This window comes from Thunnus albacares, chromosome 13 (genome assembly GCF_914725855.1).
Source record: "Thunnus albacares chromosome 13, fThuAlb1.1, whole genome shotgun sequence".
Lineage (NCBI taxonomy): Eukaryota > Metazoa > Chordata > Actinopteri > Scombriformes > Scombridae > Thunnus > Thunnus albacares.
Genome location: NC_058118.1, coordinates 22,107,127 through 22,124,951, shown reverse-complemented (window position 1 = coordinate 22,124,951; position 17,825 = coordinate 22,107,127). Strand labels below are relative to the sequence as shown.

The following is a 17,825-nucleotide window of genomic DNA, read 5'->3' as shown; positions in this document are numbered from 1 at the left end:
CCAGTGTACAGTCTATTGTTTCCTGTGCTGTGCCTACTTCTAAGTCTGTGCCACTGTCAGAAAGTTACAGAGTGTACCAAAACTTGCTCTTTCTTGCTGCTTGTAATGTATACTACTAAAGAGGTGCAACATGACTGCTCTGGAAAGACTTAGATAGGAGGCACAATAATTGAAAAATCTAAAAACATATGAGCTGTATATGCACATACCTAATAACATATATACACATACATACACGTACTGTATATAAACACGTTAGGCAGATAAAATTAAATTATAAGAAAGTCGTTTGATAAAACTTGGTTGTCAAAAGCAATTTAAAAGAAAAATATGTCAGGCAGGTCATTCCACAGTTGAGGTGCCTTAACAGCAAATGCTCTGTACCATTTTAGTGTTAAACCTGACCTCATATTGCATGCAAGTCAATCTGGGACCAGGACATGAAGTGAAAACCAGTGTAAAAGTAATGTAAGGGTTAAATTATGTTCTTTTTTCTTAGTTTTTGTTAGTAGTCTAGCTGTCACACCCTGCTTTTGAGTGTATAAACAAACACAGAGTGCTTGTGTAGAAAACAGTGCACCAATAACTAGATACCAATCTAAATGGTACAATACTGTCAGAGAACACTGAACTGCTGTGATTGTGAGCAGCATGCATAAAGAAATCAGGGTGTTAATCAGAGTCAACCACTAGGTGGAGACAAATAGTCGCACACAGACATAAGAGAACAGTGTCGCTGTATAAAGTACCTGCATTACTGTAATGGGCGAAAGGTCTCACTCACTTTAACGAAGGTATAATTGTCATTTAAAGCTGTCACTGTTTCTAACAACAGAGTTTCTCAGGCCAAAAGTCTTGATACAAAATCTTTCCTACAACCTTTTTTTCTTTTAAAACTACCTGCCATTTTTATATTTCATTTAATCTTTTATTTCAGGCACTTTATCGGCTCTTTCCCATCATTTGAAGCCATAACATGACAATGACATACTGTCATTATTCCTTACTTGTTACTGCTTTTCCCTTTTTTTAGGGCTTCATGTTTATTTTTTATGAAGTCGCCCTTTAATTCAAGGCATGGCAGTTTCCGTAGTGTAGTGGTTATCACGTTCGCCTAACACGCGAAAGGTCCCCGGTTCGAAACCGGGCGGAAACAGTTTTTGTCCTCCTTAATGAAAACTATAAGAGATATGATATGAACATAATAAGACATTATTGATCTCCAGGATGGAAGATAAGTATAAACAGCATTACATGAAACAAATCGGTACCCTGATAATTATATAGCCTATAGTATGAGATTGCTAATAATAACAGTATAATGCGAAAATAATCTAATTATGATATGACATATTACAATCACATTATGCATTATGCATACAAGGAATTTGACTCTGGTTTAGTGTCTCTCAATGTAGGCCTACTTACACACACAATATATAACAGCACAATAATCAGTCACTTCAGTAATGTACACAAGGAGTGACTATATACTGGTGAAACCGTATCTGTGAACTGTAAACAGGATACAAATAGTGCAAAGAAGTGAAGAGTGCAAGGAGTGCTGAGGCAAATATTAAATGGCTAAGACATGTTACTTTATATACGTATAGGTGGTTGTGGACACTATATACAGCCTGTTCAAATATACAGGAATGAGTAAAATGTGTTGCACAATTTGTATTTTAAACTAAATAAATGTGTATTATTTGTAGCCACTGTGAGTATTATAGTATTCATGTTACATTAATGTTATACATTTACTATGAATACAAATATCATGTAAACATGCCATAGAAGTATTAAGGTACTTAAATTAATTAGAAACATAAGTATTTGTGCTTTGTTCTGTTTCTGCTTTAACTGCTGTAATGAACAGAAGAGCAGCGTTTTGCGAACGGCAGACAAAAATTGTTATCATGGTCCGTTTCCCTTCCCTTATTTAATCTTAGCTAGTGTCGACCCCTTACCCGTGGAAGACTCGTTCCGACCAGCTCCTCGGCTCCGGCGGGGTCCAGCTCCAGCTGTCGCCCGGCTGTGACCTCAGCGTGCGCCCGGCTGGCTGCACCTGGCTGCGGGATCGATGGACCGCAGGTCGGACGCTGAAACGAGAACGGGACTCATAGCAGTTGGCTAACCAGTTTAGCTACATCATACACGTATGTTTCTCTGTGAATGGATTTTTTTTTTTATCATACAAAACTTTCTTCAACAACAAAAAAATTGTACATATTATGTCAGGTAGAAACAAGTAGGCTACACAACACAATACATGAGTGCTGATAACAACAAAACATACTATATAAATAAATAACGAATGAAAACAAAATAAAATAAATGCAGCGAGACAGTATTCAAAATAAGTTGAAAATTAAATAATTAGCCTATAATTAAAAAAAAATCATAAATAAATAAATAAATAGGGACAGACATGAGAAAATGGCAATTGATTAGACTTCACGTGGTTTCATCTAACATATTTCTGTAATATTCCAAGAACCTGTTGTTGTTTTTTTTATTATAATGTTGCAATGTTCATAGTAGGTTGAGAACGATGGTGGTAAATTGATGTTAATGTTAGCTTAGTTATAATGTTGTGGTTAGAAGTCGGCTGACAGAAGGCTAAATCAAGGCAACTCAAATGCTAAATGCTTTCAGTGTTGTTTTCAACCATGACACATTCGGCTGAAAGTCGCTAGTTATCAGGGTCACTCATTAAACCGAAACACTGGGCCTGTTGCTGTGGTTGCAGCTTTTTGCTGTGGCTGTTGTGATTAGCAAGGCGTTGGTGACACATGGCATTAGCTTTTAAATGTGCAACACTAACTAACTAGCCGTTGAATTGGCTGATTGTTGTGGTAAAACTTGTCCTTAACTCCTGTGGTGTGCCAGTAATACAGTCATATCAGATAGAAAAAAACAGGTTTAAATCCTTTCCAACTGTCTTGGCCAGTGTGATTGTATTCAGTCACAACCTTTTCAAATTCATTTATTTTTTTATCAGTGAGTTAAATCCCTCGACAGTGTAATGGGCCAAAGGTTTGACAGATGGATAGATAAGTTCTTGAGCAAAACTCTGGAGTCCTGTTGATGCTGGTGGTGGTTAGACAAGTTCCTCACATGGCAGCTTGCTGCCACCAGTGTGAGGAAATAAGCGCTTTGGGTTTAAAGCACTGTATTTTTAATCCAAAGCAAATGATTTATCTCGTTGATGTTTAACTCGTTGCAGTTAAATCTTTAAACTAATCCGGTGTCAGCAGCTTTCCACAGGATATGCATGTTCTCCTGTGCCAGTATAAGAGCACACTGACTTGATCTCTTGATGAAATATTTGTATATTCCCTGCAGGTATCCTACAGCTGAACATCTCTTCTCATTTCTTCTCCTCTCTTCTCCATCTAAAATGGTATTAGATGGTAATTGCAGCGATGCAGCAAAGGGAATTAGGAAAAGCAATAACAGAGACACTGCTGCAAAATGGTGCCAAGGTTATGAGGTTATAACCTCAGTTATGTAGTATAGTTTATTAGTTTTTTTAAGAATGTGCACATTTAATAATGAGAGATGAGCTTTTTGAAAGGTAATTTCATTTCATTTTAAAAGGTTTACAGCCATGTGACGTTTAAAAAATGAGATTAAGAGTGTATATGTTTCTGTTTTGCATTATATGCATTTAAAACATGACATATACTGTATGTTTGGCAGTGTTAAGTTACATATAAAAGTGATAAACCAAATACTTCAATGCCACTTCGATGTGTCAATAAAAGTCAGTAAATGCTCATTATTTAGTAGGGCTGCAACTAATGATTATTTTCATTATTGATTGATCTGTCAATTATTTTCTCGATTGTTTTGTTCCAACCAACAGTCCACAACCTAAAGATATTCAGTTTATTGTCAGAGAGGACTAAAGAAACCAGAAAATATTCACATGTGAGAGGCTGGAATTGGAGAATTTGGACATTTTCTTCTTAAAAACTCACTCAAAATGATTATCAAAATAGTTGGCGATTAATTTAATAGTTGGCAACGCATCGATTAATTGACTGATCATTGCAGCTCAACTATTTATACAGTACTGCATTTTTTTAGATCAAAATGCAGCCATGAAAAGCATGCAGTGTTCACCTGTCCAGCGCTCTGACAAACCCTCACCTGTACAGGTAACCCTCTCAAGCTGCCTTTCAGAAAACCCGAGAAACCTTCGGAGGAATAGACATCCTGTCCAACAATGCCGGCATATTGAATGAGAGCGAGTGGGAGAAAACTGTCTCCATAATCTGACCTCATCTCACTTTAAATTGCTACTTACTACTTGCAGAATGTACATTTCTTATTTAATGGAGAGCAGAAAAATTACATTATTCCTGCGATTTCTTTCTGCTGCAACAATCAACAACACGTGAATCACTCTGTTTCGTAGCTGGGTGTCATCAAAGTAACTTACCTGGTTCTGCAGCACATCAACAAGTCCGATGGAGGTCGGGGAGGGGTTATCATCAACACAGCATCCATAGCAGGTACAATGCCGCAATGCAGTGTGATACGTCTTCATTTTAAGAGAGAAAAAAAAACATCACTTCGATAAACTCAGGGAGCCCACACAGTTTGCAGCTGTTGCTAATTATAAAGACAGTTTTCAAGAAAAGTTCATTTAAAGCTGGAAATACTGTTACTGGGGTTTAAGCACAGTTCACAACACATAATAATAACTTTATTTATATGGCACCTCAACAAAGTCACAAAGTGCTTTACAGTAAAAACAAGAAGCAAAAAGTAAATAAAATCCAAAACATAATTACCATCATTTTAAAAAAGGCCAAAAGATAGAAATGAGTTTTAAGAAGAGGTTTAAAAGTGGATACTGGACTTGTCAATTATATTCAGTAACATCCCCCTGTGTGATTTACACAACAGTTGAGTGGTGAAAATGAATTGTCACAGTCACAGCACACACATGGGAGACGTAACAGCTGCCATCAGTTCTGTCATCATCATCTTCAACAGGAAAATTGCAGAGAAAAAAATGTTAAAATCGAATTTCTTCATCCGTATTGTTCAGGGTGTTGAAAACTCAAACCTTTAACCTTGATGTTCACTGATATAGAGTCCTACAGGTCTCGGTCCTCTATTGCACTGTCCCGTCTATACAGCCATCAAACACGGAGTGGTCGGCTTCACTCAAGCCATAGCAGTGAGGAAAGTTTTCTCATGATAAAGTTTTATGTTTTTATGTTTTATACATTGTGCTTCTGAACAGTTACCATGTGTATGTGTTTGTTTTTTACTAGGTTTCATCCAAACTGAACTCTTCTCCACTATTTAAGACAAACTGGGACAATTCTCCCACCTGGCTGATGTAACGCAAAAATATGCAGACCAAAGGATGTTGAGGTCATTCTTAATAAAAATAAATCCTAAATAAATCCTTTCCATAATTTCATTTTCATAATTAAATAACCGCCAAATCTGTCACAACTTTTCAGGTCTTTCACGGTGCATGAATCAAAAACTGAAGGACTGAAGAAACACAACATACAGCTGGAACAGGACAATAATTATTATTACTATATATGAATACTGAGCTCGCTTAAGATAAATACAACACATACACATAGCTTGAATGTCACATATAAGCCAGCTCAAATTGTAAGACCTATTTCTTGGTAAATGTTAGACTGAAGTTTGAACCCAGCCAGCTATACGAATGTTCGACCAACACCAAAATTGTAAGGAAAGATGGAAAACAACAACCCTCATCCAGATAATAATTACTTAAAAAGAATGAACCTGTTGCTCCTACATAAACTTTAACTGGCAGGTCTTGATGCAATTCAATATGTACACACAGTTATAGAAGGCCCATGAAGTTCAAATAGGGTAAAGTGACGGTGCTCTTAATGATAAGCGCTCCACAACTACACCTCCTGTGGGTTAGATTTTAAATTTCTGAGAGAAAGCAGGATAATGGCAATATGTTGAGTGGCGCAGAGTTTATAGAATAAGTATCTGTCAGAGAGCATAGGTAGAGGTGGGCTATATCACAGTATTTAAGCATTGTTCTGCAATAAGGATATTCTTGATGATATGACTAAATACTCCTTGCGGGATATTTGGCTCAGCCGGGTGCTTCTGCTTGAGGTGGTGAAATAAGTTTGTTGTATTTGCCCTCTTTTGTCTTCTTGCACTTCTTACATGTTACTGTGGTTTGTTTGCGGTCTGATCTTTTGCAACCAAACCACTGGCACACTACTGAAGTCACTCCCCTGTTTAACATCATATCGTTAACGATATGATGCGGCACACCCCTACCATTACAGATGTCCGGTGGCTGATATCTGTGGGAAGACTTCCTGTTTGAGCTGTGGTGTTTTGGAGGTTTTATGTAACAACTGAAGAATGTGAGACACAGCAGCATCTTCTAATGAACTGTTACTGAGCTCAGGAGGTCTGGGATTGATTAAATATAAATCTGTCATGTATTGTATTATGGAAGATAAACTGTCATCTAAACATACAGAACTGATACAATTAATTATTGGTGTTGTGTTTTTAAAATTATGGAAAACAAGATATACCATTGTAATACAGCTGACTGTAATCAACAGCGACACAGTGACCAAACAGATACATGCTGACCTCAGGAGGAAGAGAAGTCTGGACAAAGTGCCCCCCTGTTACATACTGGACTTATGACCTGACTGCACTTTATACAAGATCACAGAACTCTGTGTGCTTTATAAATGTTTGCACTTTAACACTTGTGCACTTTATTGCCTAATGTATTTGTAAATTCTATTGTGAAATTCAATAAAGATCTTTAAAAATGCAACATGTTGATAAATGTGTGTGAACAGTGAAAACTGTTGGATTGAGAGCAGTTTAATTTTCTATTCAAGTCTTGATGGCCGCAGCGTCCCACTTTGTCGTTTATATCACCTTCTCTATCCTTCCCATAGATGCACTGGACCAAGAGTTGGAGAGAATAAAATAAAAAGTTAATTCTCAAAAACCTAAACAAATATCAAACCTTTGACACATATTCTTAAGAGGTTGAATATTTCAAAATGTTTAAATGAAAGTGTGGGACCAGGAGAACAGGGAAGAAGTGGAGCAAAGGAGAGAGAGAGTGAGCAGTTTTAGTCATTTAGACAACAAGTAGAAGAGACAGATAAACAGAGGGAGTTTACTTTTTTGTTGTCCATTAAATATGTATTTAGAAATTACAATATAAGTGTTTTAATTGATTTTGTTTTCAGTCAGTTTAAGTATGATTTCATATGGTAATACTGTACATATAATATTCCCATTTTATTTCACCTACAGGATACTATCCATGCTGAATTTTTTGACTGATAGTCTTTTTAGTAATTCTACCAATTTCTGTTCATTTTAGTAGCAACTCACAAATCCAAGGAAAGACTGATTTTGGATGTTACAGAGATAATCCATATTCAAAGACTGTTTTGGCAAAATACACAATTTGCATGAAAAAAATCACTTAGAAAACTCAAGCACACATTCGTTTACACCGTGTCACTCAGCTGCTTCTCTCTGCTGTTTATGATCAACAGATCTCTCAGTTTGTCCTTCTTCCATACCTTCAACCTTTTAACTCAATAGATTTATAGTAAAAATGTTTTCCATCCTTCGGGACAACTTTTATCTTATTGTCAGGCAAGTGTCAGATTATATTTGCTAACTCCCTCCTTACTGCAATTGTTCATATCTTATTTATATCATCTTGTATCTAGCTGTGGTCCCTGCCTTGGACCACAAGATCTACAGAATCTGTGTCTGCACCAGAACTACACTCAATAAATCATTTTGTGTCCCATTCATGAGTGTTAAGCATCTCCTAATGTATGCACTCTGCACACACTCTGCAATACATTTAAAACCTGAAAAGCAAAAATCTAACTGTACATCGTAGGTTTTTCTTCACATTCACTAATCTGTTATACACTGAAGAAGAAGAAGAAAAAAATCTGCACCATACACAGCATGATGTATAATTATATTTATTATCTGCAAACCAGAACTACATGATATCACATGTAGAATTAAATGTGATTAAGAAATAAGAACAGAAATTACACAAAAGACGTGTAAAGACTGCAATGTACTGATAAAATAAAGGACATTTAATGACATTAGATAAAGGAATAGATTATATCTGGATGATACACAGTTATAACTTACTTATATAACTCTTATATATAATATGTCTTGATCCAATGAATTGTTAAATGTTGACATGTTTGACATGTGTACATTTATTATAGGTAAAAGCAAAATCAATCATTCACAATGAATTATGATTAAATTACATACAAAATGAATTAACATCGGCAAAGAAGCGTATTGCTGGAGCTCAAAATAATTACACAGGTAAAAAGCCTACACCTTAAACCTTTCTACATATAATGGATTCACTACTCGTAATTTTATTTTAGCTGAAATTTCTTATTTGCAGTTTTAATGAACATCATTCAATCAGGGGGCTTAGCTCTGAATTATGGTGTTGCGGTTTGTCATTGTGAAGAGCTAAAGGATGAATGTGGGAAATGTCACGTATGACTTTCCTTTTGGTAACAGCATGAGGGCATCTCCGTTCTTCGTCTCATCTGTCACCAGCTCAAGGAGGCATTCGGCTACCGTAGATGCACTGAAATGTAAACGTACAGTGACTTCAGTGAATACACGTGTGCAAGGTATCATACATGGTCATGTATAATATGATGTCAGCGGGAAGTTTGTATTTAACAATTGGTGTTTTTAAGTTCTTTGACACTGTAAATAGTGTCTTTTTCACATCAAAATAAGTGGTTTAGATGAGCTAGTTAACTGGGAATGTGTTTAAAACCAGCCTGATTTCTGCCCTGATGGGTTCTGGGGCTGGAGCCTGTCACAGTCTATCACAGCACATACATATCCATATTGTGCAATAGCTGTATATACTGTGTAGTCACCCATCTGTGCATAATATCCTTTCACATTATAAATATAAAAGTAAATAGTCTGTATATACATGTACATTAATGAGCACTAGTTGTACATTTAATTTAACCACAAACAGAATCTCCTTCATGTGATGGCTATGGAAAATTCTTGCTTCTGATTGGCTGGCAGTGTGTGCAAGTATGTGCAATGCAAAGTATATTATGTAGGTAACCTTAGAAACAGTAGTTAGTCACTGAAATTTACAAGAACGTATGTTAAACTCACAACAAACAAACTGTGTACTTGGATTATAATTTGTATGCAGCATACCTACTTTTGCCCCTTAAAACCATGAAAATAAAATAGACTTGACCGGACTACCTTGTTTTCCTTTGGTAATTGGCCATTAGCATGATAATGCACAATGAGGTATCACATACTGCCCCTTCTATTATTTACTTTTTTATGTCTTATCTTCATGCCACGCACACATACTGCCCTCACAATTCAAAGCATGTCTGAAGGAGTGTGCTGCCGCCTTTATGCATTGCCTCTTGCATTACACTCTTGCATTCCAAGAGTCCAATTACCAACCAGACAAACAGTCTCAGTTTGAGCTGCTATATGTTAATTTGTCCAGCTGTTGTTGCTAATTTCCAATTTTATACCTGCAAGACTTGTAAACAAATAGCTATATGCATTTCTTGTGGTTCTGCATGTAAGTGAGCAGTTTTTTTTTTTACTTGTCATAGTACAAGAATGTATTTAGGTTATTTGAAGCCAAATGAATGCCAAATTTCCTCATTTTGTTATGATCCTTTCACTGCAGCTACAGGAAAACACTGTCCGCCAAGACAAAAAGAGGAAATATTGTTCTAAAAAGACTGTAAATGTGGAACATATCCACTTTATTTAATTAACTAAGACAGGAGGAATGATTACAGCAAGAAAAACAGGTTTCAGTGTTCATATTGGCACACGACTATTGTTTAAAGACAGATTTGAAAAATTGTAAACCTATCCTCAATCTAAAAATAACAATCTTGGATGGGATATCTAAACACAAACTAAGACTCACATTAAAATCCCAGTCTTGTCTACTAATTGTTTGGTTGCATCAGCCAGGTTGGAGTATCGTCCCAGGTTGGATGAAATGGTGGTAAAGAGGTCAGTTTGGACGAAACCTGGGCAAAGGGCGTTGAACCTTATGCCGTAGCCTGAAACGGTAGAGGCCATCTAGTGAAAGAGACACACAGTTAGGCATCAACTGTTTAGAGTCACAATGTATAACACACAAAAAAAATCTGTTCGTTACATCCACATCTTCTTTTATGGCCATTCATGGGCAGGTGATCTCAACAACAATCTGACAAAACAGCCCTGACATCATGTAATTACTGCAAATGGTAATGGCTAACTTGTTAGCATACAAATGCCTATTCAAACATCCATAGAGCAACATTAGCATCCCATAAAAACTGTATTTCAGTCCACCTGATGAATGTAAGTTCTGTTAGCTCAGGTTTGGTCTCCACCAACCACTGAGAGAAATATCTGCAGCAAATTCTTTTACAGATTTTTTTCTTCATCTTCCTGGATTTAATGATAAGAAAACCATCCTCACCGCCATGGCTCGAGTGAAGCCGACCACTCCGTGCTTGGTGGCTGTATAGACAGGACAGCTTAGAAGAGGGCCAAGACCTGTAAGACAGGGTTATATCAGTCAACTAGGGCTGCAACTAATCATTATTTTCATTATCAATTAATCTGTCGATTATTTTCTTGATTCATTGATTAATCGTTTCTTCAATAAAATATCAGAAAACAATGAAACATGACGATCACAATATCCTGGAGCAAAAAGTGACATCATCCAATGTCTTATTTTGTCCGTCAAACAGTCCGAAACCTCAAAATATTTAATTTACAATAACGTAAGACCAAGAAAAGAACCTGGAACCATCAAATGTTTGGTGTTTTTGCTAGAAAAAAAGACTTAAATGATTCATCAATTTTCTGTCGATTTGAATTTGTCCTAATCCTGTCTAATAGTGATACACAAAATCGCTATCTATATTTTCTCTTATTTCATGCCACAAATTTCTGTTGAACATAATAATGTTGAAACCTGGCATTTGTCACATTGCCCGTCTGTGTGCTGTGACTTTGCAGAGATGGGGCCAAGATATTGCCAAAATTAGCACTATATTAAATTGGGAATGCTTAATGAAACTTGAATCACTTGTCGCTGTATTGGATGTTGCTTCTCCATATACATATTCTCCTCTGGTCTGCAGACTGTTGAATTAACTGCAAACCAAATAATGCATTTTTGCACCATCTAAGTATAATTATCATAAAAGCCTTTCCCATTGTAAGCCACATCAGTTATGAAGGTAGTAACATCTCTACTCAGTCTGTTCAGACTCTCCCCCCCCGCATTATAAAACACAAAGTAAGACTTTATTTGATTTTATGACAGTCTTTTGTGGATTCAGAGAGGTTTAGGTTTGCAAGTATAGCAACTGTGTTCAAAACAGGAGCGCGGGTGCCAACAGTGGAGGTCTCTTTAGGTCTGTTATGTCTCTGCACTAAGTTTTTATAAGAATTTAAAGTGAGTACACTGTGCTGTTTTCTTTTATTGTAAAATGTGACAAACATGCAGTGCATCATGGGCTTTACCTGCTATGGACGCTGTGTTGACGATGACCCCTCCTCGACCTCCCTTCAACTTGTTCATGTGCTCCAGAGCCAGGTAGGTTACCCTGATAACACCCGCCTGCAACACAGAGCGCTTTCTGTTTATTTTGGTGTTGTCCTTAGCTCTTTGTGTTCCAAATGTTGTGAAATGAAGAAGTGTCTGCAATGTAAACCTGTTCAATTTCTTTGTTATGTTGCCAAATCTTTTCTTACGAACTCTTACTACAGAAAATTAAGAAATGAGAATTTTCCCATTTGCAGTGGTGTTAGCAGGAACACTGAAAAGTGTTGAGATGTGTTGTGGGTTGAATTCCTTATGGGAGTGGTGCAGCTGAGTACACATAGTAAGACATAATCATAACCAGATGCAGTTTGTTCATGGTACTTCTTACAAGATTTATGGCGACGGTTTTCTCCCATTCGTTCTCATTCAAGATGCCGGCATTGTTGCATATGATGTCTATTCCTCCGAAGGTTTCTGTAACTTTCTGGAAGGCAGCTTGAGAACAGAAAATAACATAGTTAGATAACATTTCGTTTCAAAACTGTGGCATCAGTCACAGAAACACATGAAATTGTGATTACTAATAATGTTCTGCAATGTAGACTACTACTACTTCATATCAGTTCTATTCAAGTTATTTGAGACTGATAGTTCATATTATGTGTCATAATTGATGCCAATGAAGTTCAGGTTTATTTTAATGTGCATTATCAGTGTATTCACCAAGACACTTGTGCTCTGGCAAGGCTCTGATGACTCATAACATAAAGATATACAATACACCAAGTAAATGTACAATAAATAGATATACAACTGAACTGTTGGCAGTTGCATTGTGGGTAATGTAGGCACCAGTTTTGACTAGGACGAAGAATGCATGGAATAAAAACATCTCTGGTTCTCCTGCACCAACTTTGATACTTTAAATTTTCTATTGTGAGTCTAACAATAAGTGCACTGCTAAACGGATGCAGTAGTAGTTGTTGATCCCACCATTTTGTAAATGATTTTCTCACACTTTAACTACAATTAATGTAATTTAATACCTCTAACTGATCCTTTCTTAGGGTGCAGTTCTTATGGGATTGAATAACATCTAATAGGCTTAACGCAGGACAAAATGTCCCTGAGATCATCAGCTTCCTGGTATCTGACTGGAACTTCTACTTGTACAGAGGAAATTACAAAAAGTCTTTTGAGGTCTTAGTAGGACTGATTAAATTCATGTGTTTCTCAGCGTGTTTATTCAATAAATGACAGTCCAGCTGTTTTCCTAACTTCAGTACTTCCCCCATTTCATACTATATATGGCAAGTGTGTTTGTGTGTGTTTGTGTTACCTTTGATCTGCTCCTCTGACTCAACATTACAGCTCAGGAACAGAGCTCTCTCTTGTCCGTGCTGTTTGTTGAGGTCTTCCATTAAACTCTTTCCTGCAGTTTCATTCACATCCAGGAGGGCCACCTGTACAGGCGACGGTACATCAGACAAATACAACAGCTCTGCAATAAATCCTACCATCATGAAGGTTATAATGTTTAGATTTTGTTGACCCAGCAGCTAGCTTCATAAACCTTTTTATTTTTATTAACCTATTAGTTTTATTTATACAACAACAAAACACAACAGAAGTTATCTCTGGGCACTTTTCACATAGAGCAGGTCTAGACCATACTCTTTATTTTACAGAACCCCAACACTCCCCCATGAGCAAGCACTTGGTGACAGCGGCAAGGAAAAACCACCCTTTAACGGTAAAAAACCTTAAGCAGAACCGGGCTCTAGGTGGGCGGCCATCTGCCTTGACCGGTTGGGATGAGAGAGAAAAGACAGGGCGGACCAGCTGGAGAGATTTCAGAGACTTGTTACGGGAGCCTCGCCATGAAATTTCAAAGCCTTATAACTTCATTCCATTTGGTCCGATCTTTTCCAATTTCCATATGCTTGTGAAGAGTCCTGGCCTGAACACATGTACTGGCCCATATTCAGTGACAGTCATATCGCCACCTACTGGCAACAGGAAGTATCATGCGTCATACTTTGTCTAATTACTCCTAGGGAAATTTGGCCGACGCACCGGACATTGACTCAGCTAAGATGTAAGACCTTGGTGATGCTACATTCGGCAGATCATGACTCATAACAAAACACCATTGCCATAGCAACGCATCCTTCGCCATGAAATACGATGCTGTTTCTCAGGGACAAGGGATGGGTCTACAATCACGAAACTTGACACACGTGTCTGGAGTGACACCAGTTAAAATCCTGGTTAGGTCATTCGCATAGGCGTGGCAATATGGCTCAACAACACCCCCTTGAAAACTTCAAAATTAAAGCCCCGCCTTCCAGATTAAGTGGAAAAATGAAATTCACAAGGCATATGTATCATGTCAAGACGAACAAAAAAGCCTCTTGGAGCCATATTGTAAGTCCTACAAGCAGTCGGCCATCTTGGAAAAACTGGTCAAATTTCGTGTTTTTTTGGCCATTTTGCATACCTTGTATTTTAACGAACTCCTCCAACAGAATTCATCATAACAACTTCAAAATCAGTGTGTGTCATCTATACTAGTTTATGATCAAAAGTTATTAAAAGATTTTGTTATCGTTGAAGTGTGTGGCCGTGGTGTGGCGTTGAGTTTTGATGTTTCGCCATGACAGAGGAAATTGCTATAACTTCAGATCTGCCTGAAACTTTAAATGTTTGATAACAGTTCAAGCCTGATCATATCTACATGCCAATATTCAGTCAGTGATGCAAAATGGCTGAATAGCGCCCCCTAAGAAATTTCAAGGAAGCAGCCCCAGCATCAGGCAAAATACTGGACAGAGTAAGTGATGTTTATCTCCTTCTTGCGCTGTCTGAAAACAGCCCGGGGTCTGAGGACATCTACATGCCTGTGACAGAGACCCTTTGACTGCACTGCATCCCGACATGCGCAAGGCTGCAAGGGCCCAATCATCGCTGCTTGCAGCTTTAATTATATAATGTGTTTCTAAGATGTTTAGGGCCAAGCACAATAACTTCAATTTTGTCTGAGTTTAGTAGCAGAAAATTGCAGGTCAACCAGGTCTTTATGTCCTTAAGGCATGCTTGCCATGTAGTTAACTGAATGGTTTCATCTGGCTTCACTGATAAATATAATTGGGTATCATATGCATAACAATGAGTGTTTCCGAATAATATTAGCTAAAGGAAGCATATACAAGGTGAATAGTATTGGTCCAAGCACAGAACCTTGTGGAACTCCATGTCTAACTTTTGTGTGCATGGAGGATTCATCGTTAACATGTACAAATTGAAATCTATTTGATAATAAGGATTTAAACCAGCTTAATGCATTTCCTTTAATGCCAATTAAATATTCCAATCTGTAATAAAATGTGATGGTCAGTGGTGTCAAATGCAGCACTAAGATCTAAAAAGACAAGTACAGAAAGAAGTCCTTTGTCCAATGCAAGTAGGAGGTTATATGTGACTTTCACCACTGCTGTCTCTGTGCTATGATGCACTCTAAATCCTGACTGAAAAACTGTTGTTATGTAGAAAGTCACACAACTGATTGGCGACTGCTTTCTCAAGGATTTTTGAGACGTAAAATGTCTGAATCAAGAGTAAGCTTTTGAAGAAGAGGTTTAATTACCGCTAGGACTCTGTGGTACTGTTAAAAAAGACAAATTGACAAATCAAGGGTGTGGTGGTTAAAACAGCGAGCGGGTTTATTTATACTCTGAGAGAAGCCAATTGAGTCTAATAACGAGATAAACGCAGTGCTAAGACTATCATTATCGACATCCATATGAATATTTAAGTCACCTACTATAATTACTTTATCCGTACTAAGGACTAAGTTTGATAAGAACTCTGAGAATTCAGATAAAAGTACGGGCCAAGAGGGTGGTACACTATAACAAATAGAACTGGCTGTAAAGTTATCAAGGAGAGCCAGATTGCCTTGCAGCCGGATAAACTGAAATATTTCATATATAATATCATTGTCGAGCAAGGGTCAAGTTCTAGTTCTTTAAGATTTGAGCACTCATTTGAGACAATTGATCAAAACTGGTTTGGTCTCTCTCATAGGGTGCTTATCAGAGAGTGCTTATGTTTGAGAAACTATGTGATCTGACTACTCTGGTCAAATCAGAAGTAAGAGGCCTTGGAGTCATATTAGACTCCGATTTGAAATTTAAACATCATATAACCAAGGTGACCAAAACTTTTTTTTAGTCTTAGGAATATCACACATTTACATCTATTTTTATCTAGTCAACTTGACTAGTGTAATACTCTTTTCACGGGTTTCCCTAAAGATATGATTGAAAAGCTGCAACTCATCCAGTATTCAGCTGCTGCGCCGAGCGAGCCATTTCTTCAGTCTTAGCTTCTCTGTACAGTTTAAGTTAGAATTGAATTTAAAATTCTTTTACTTGTTTTTTTTTTTAAAGCTTTCAAAGGTTGGGACCAGCATGTTACTGTCCCCCACGTGCCCTCAGGTCATCTGCTGCTGGTCTTTTAGAGGTTGAAAATCGGACCCATGAGAAAATTTGAGGTTATGCTTAAGGAATTTCCTATTGAGACATATCACAGAGGCAAACTCAGTGGCTGACATTTTATCATTTTATCTCTATATTCTGGTTTTATCTTCCATTTCATTATTTTTTTATTGATCTTTTATTCAACTTTGTCATTTGCACATAAAGCACTTTGACCTGCAAACTTTGTATGAAATGTCCTATACAAAGTTATTCTTCCTCTTCCTCTTCCTCTTATTATTATTATTATTAGTAGTAGTAGTAGTAGTGGTAGTAGTGGTATTATTACTATTATTATATTAAGCAATTTCTTTAAAGTAGTACTCTAGAGATTGAGTAGTGCACTGGGACTCACAAGAGATGTATTTATTAAATTAGGGTCACAATCTGTGCAGCAGAGGCAAAGATATCCTGAGTTTTAATCTCTAGTATGGATCAAGCTATGAAAACACTGGATCCTAAAATTCCCATAATGCGACACAATTCATTAACATCCACAGACCTTTGTATACAGTACACACCAGTGGATGCGTTTTTTTGTTGTTGCAAATACGGGCATTTCTCTCCATAATTGAGTCGTAACAACCTTGTTTTTCAGTACGGTATGAATATTTTCGCTTGTTTTTAATTTAAACCAGCTGTTCAATTACTGAGTGCCTGCATTTGTATCTTGAAAGAACAAAGAGCACTATAATTATGAACAAGCTGACTTAAGAAAAGCCTGGAAACAAGTACTACTTTTATTAGAAAATCCAACTTAAAGGACTATTGACTTGATAACGGGCAGATTTTTGTTCCCTCACATTTTAGAAAAATAAATAATAAATAATCAAGATAAACAAAATAACTCTGTAACTACTGTAATTACTACTGTAATAACTGTGGCTTTAAGATAAATATAAAAGATTAAAAAGTACAATATTCACTCTAACATTTAGTAGAAGTGGAAGTATAGAACAACTACTCTGTCACAGTAAAGACTTCCTCTTCCTCTTCCCCAATTCCCTTTTCTTTTTTTAAAACAAAACCAGCTGTTTGCTTGTTAATTTGCCTGTAATGGTGTATGCACGCATGCTGGTGCCAATAATATCTCACATACTCAAAGTAAGCAGAACTTTACCTTGGCACCGTTTCGCACAAGTATCTCCGTCATTGCTTTTCCTATTCCCAATGCTCCTCCGGTCACAACCGCGATTTTCCCATTTAAAGCCATTTCTGCTGTTCAGTGAGGAGAGAGGAGTCGATCAGCTGTAAGATACCATCAGGATTAAACAATTGTTGAATCAGAGGAAGTTTACGCTTTTAAACTGCCACCGCCCATCAGGAGCGTGTCGAAACATGGCGTGAAGGAGGGCACAAAACAAATTAAAATGTTTTCCTTTTTAAGAAAATTAAAATCACGTGTTTCTTTTAAGGCATACAAGAAATGACAGTAACTGTTTAAAACATTAGGGGAAAAAAATGGAAAAGTGGATCAAATGCGTTTTGAATTAAGTAAGAATAAAGGAGGAGTTATGAATTAATTCTGGTGTGAATGAATGAATACCTTTTATGGAAGCATTTTTCTAGGGGAATAAAAACCTATGATAAAAATATAATAATATAATATATATCTAATATAATATAATCTTAAAGAA

The 17,825-nt window shown here is 37.0% G+C and overlaps 1 protein-coding gene, 1 non-coding gene and 1 pseudogene across 2 annotated transcripts; 2 read left to right on the top strand and 1 right to left on the bottom strand.

Moving 5' to 3' along the window:
- Nucleotides 1–1,077: 1,077 nt before the first annotated feature.
- Nucleotides 1,078–6,721, top strand: LOC122995811 (annotated as a pseudogene).
- trnav-aac lies at nucleotides 1,084–1,156 on the top strand. The gene has a single exon. It is a non-coding gene; the product is annotated as a tRNA-Val (tRNA).
- A 1,311-nt stretch (nucleotides 6,722–8,032) lies between the features above and the next one.
- Nucleotides 8,033–17,523, bottom strand: zgc:56585 (uncharacterized protein LOC393297 homolog). Its single transcript, XM_044370750.1, has 7 exons — nucleotides 17,309–17,523; nucleotides 12,990–13,113; nucleotides 12,039–12,145; nucleotides 11,629–11,725; nucleotides 10,571–10,647; nucleotides 10,025–10,182; nucleotides 8,033–8,671 (listed from the first exon to the last, which is right to left on the bottom strand). The coding sequence occupies exons 1-7, from the start codon at nucleotides 17,399–17,401 to the stop codon at nucleotides 8,551–8,553; spliced, it is 777 nt and encodes a 258-aa protein (XP_044226685.1). The 5' UTR covers nucleotides 17,402–17,523; the 3' UTR covers nucleotides 8,033–8,550.
- Between the last annotated feature and the right edge of the window lie 302 nt (nucleotides 17,524–17,825).